A 2,358-nucleotide genomic window follows, 5' to 3' on the forward strand; every position below is an offset into this window, starting at 1 on the left:
CAATTAGTGCAAAAAGAATCGGTTTCTATTGTAAGTTATTGGGTTCTAAATTAATAAATCGTGAATTTCTCAAGACAAATATAGGATTTTTGGACCATTCCAACCCATTATAAGCTATAGTACTCTAGCTCCGCGCCTACCTGCATGGTAACTCCATTTATACTGATGAAGAATGTAACAAATGATGATGTATTATGCTTCTAGCATCCTATGTGACTTAAAAACTATTAAGCAGCCCAAGCACATATTCAAATATAATATCTCAGATTGTCACTCAACTTTTTTTCTTTTGATTTGTATATATGTTTGTTTTTAATTAGTAACAGCAAGATCAACTCCTATGCTTCTATTCATGCATTTTAAATGTAAAGACTCGCAATTGACATACATTGATCATAAGAGAATTGAATTCATATCAACCAAGATTTAACTCATAAAAAGGAGTGGAATATAACATAATTAACCAAGAACATCTTTTTATCCGAAGTGCTATACAATCCAGCAACAAATATATTTACAATACGTATGTTCTCATATAATCTCCTTCCAACTTGTTAATTAGGCTTATCACGCTCGCTGATTTCACATTCATAAGCTTTTTAATATATCCTCATACACCCACATCTCGTGTCTGTTTATCGATACTTTGCTAAAAAGTAATCAGTATTATCGAATGGAGACGGTTCTTTTCTCTTTACTGGGACTATACTCTCCTTATAATACAGAAACCAACAGAAGCTAGAGCCTAGAAGCCGAAAATGATTAAATCCAAGATTTGTAACTTGTTTAGTACTATGGTCATAGAAAGCCAAGTTACTAGTTTCTGTTAGTTCAAAAATAAACTTATCGTAATCCCAAACGCCTTGAGGCCAATGACTTGGTACCTGAGGATTTATAGTAAATACTTTGATCCATTTATCCTCTCCGACCATTACCCATATATCATAAAATGATATATAAGCCCGCGCAGTGTCTTTAGAAGATATAGCTGCAATAGAATCACAACGTAACATCAAAGTCCCCCAATGATCCGATGGAATAGGTGGTGCTTCCCTCTGCCCAAACAATTCCGTTGCAAAATCAAATGTTCGAATACCATACGTTAGGTTACTATCACTGGCCCGGGTAACAGTCATCCAATAATGTAGTCCGTCTAAATACGTGCAAGTAAGTGACGCACATAAGTTGCAGTCGTAAGGTAAATCAGGCTCGTCTAACAACTTCCACGAGTCATCGTTCAATGAATAAATAGCAGCGTATGCCTGAGGATAGACCTCATATTTATCATTATCGTAAAATACTCGTATCCATATGAACTTATAGTCATTGTTAATGAGGTCTAATCCTATCCCAGCTGACCGTGTGTGATCGTCAAAAAAATCAAGAAGCTCAAAATTCCATTTAGGAATAAGCCTACACTCTCTGGTAGCAGGATTCCACCAACAAAATCGAACATTTTCTAAGTAATGTCCTTTCTCTAATATGAATAGGCCGTTAACCGGACCATAAATACATCTGAAATCTGTAACTTTTTCGCCACGATAAAGCCTGTGATGAGCAGGGACAATCCCGGTGAATATTTTCTCCGGGAGTACATAGAAATTAAAACTTCTTAAAGGCTCAGGTTCATTGTTGTAGTTAACACCGAACTTGCAAACCGCTGGATGGGTACGATTACCCGGGCTATCACAGTGCTTTTTGATAAAACTCAAGCTATTGAAGAGATCACACCAATTTTTGCACACACATTTGAATCGCAACAGTGATTTCACAGCTAACCTCGATAAAATATGATCAATTAAAATTTCTTCTCTCGAACAACTCTCTGTACTACTCGTCATTCTGCTTCTATCTCCTGCAAAATATGTTGGTTAAACAATATGTCGATATGGGATTTATACTTCCTCCATCCCGTTTTATGGGGGAAAAGGATTTATAATTTTAATTTGTGATTTCAATATAAGTAAATACTCTGTTTTGAACAAAAAAATAGTTGAGACAGAGTAACGCAAATGGAAACAGAGCTTCCTTTAGAAAAGAAAAGAGGGCTTCTGAATCTTCTATTTTGAAGAACGTATCAAAATGTCCTCTAATTTTGTGGTTTTAAAAGAGTTGTAATTAAAAAAAAAAAAACTTTTTAAGAAAGGTAAGACAGACAAAATGAAATAGATGGAGAAATATAGAACAATTCTAACAAAATTAAAAACTTAAAATCAACTTACCTAACCTTGTATACAGATAATAAGAATTGGTGGTTGCTTAAATCAAGAAGTTTTATACTTGATCACAAAAATCCAACAACAAAACAGATCAAAAAAGACTTGAAACTGAATTATTTTTAAACATATCTTCTCCTTA

At 34.4% G+C, this 2,358-nt stretch overlaps 1 protein-coding gene across 1 annotated transcript; it reads right to left on the reverse strand.

The window, feature by feature from the left end:
- Positions 1-635: 635 nt before the first annotated feature.
- On the reverse strand, positions 636-1,841 carry LOC107022380 (F-box/kelch-repeat protein At3g17530-like). The gene has a single exon (XM_015223008.1). The coding sequence runs from the start codon at positions 1,839-1,841 to the stop codon at positions 636-638; it is 1,206 nt and encodes a 401-aa protein (XP_015078494.1).
- Positions 1,842-2,358: the final 517 nt, after the last annotated feature.

The sequence above is a fragment of the Solanum pennellii genome, chromosome 6, assembly GCF_001406875.1.
Source record: "Solanum pennellii chromosome 6, SPENNV200".
Lineage (NCBI taxonomy): Eukaryota > Viridiplantae > Streptophyta > Magnoliopsida > Solanales > Solanaceae > Solanum > Solanum pennellii.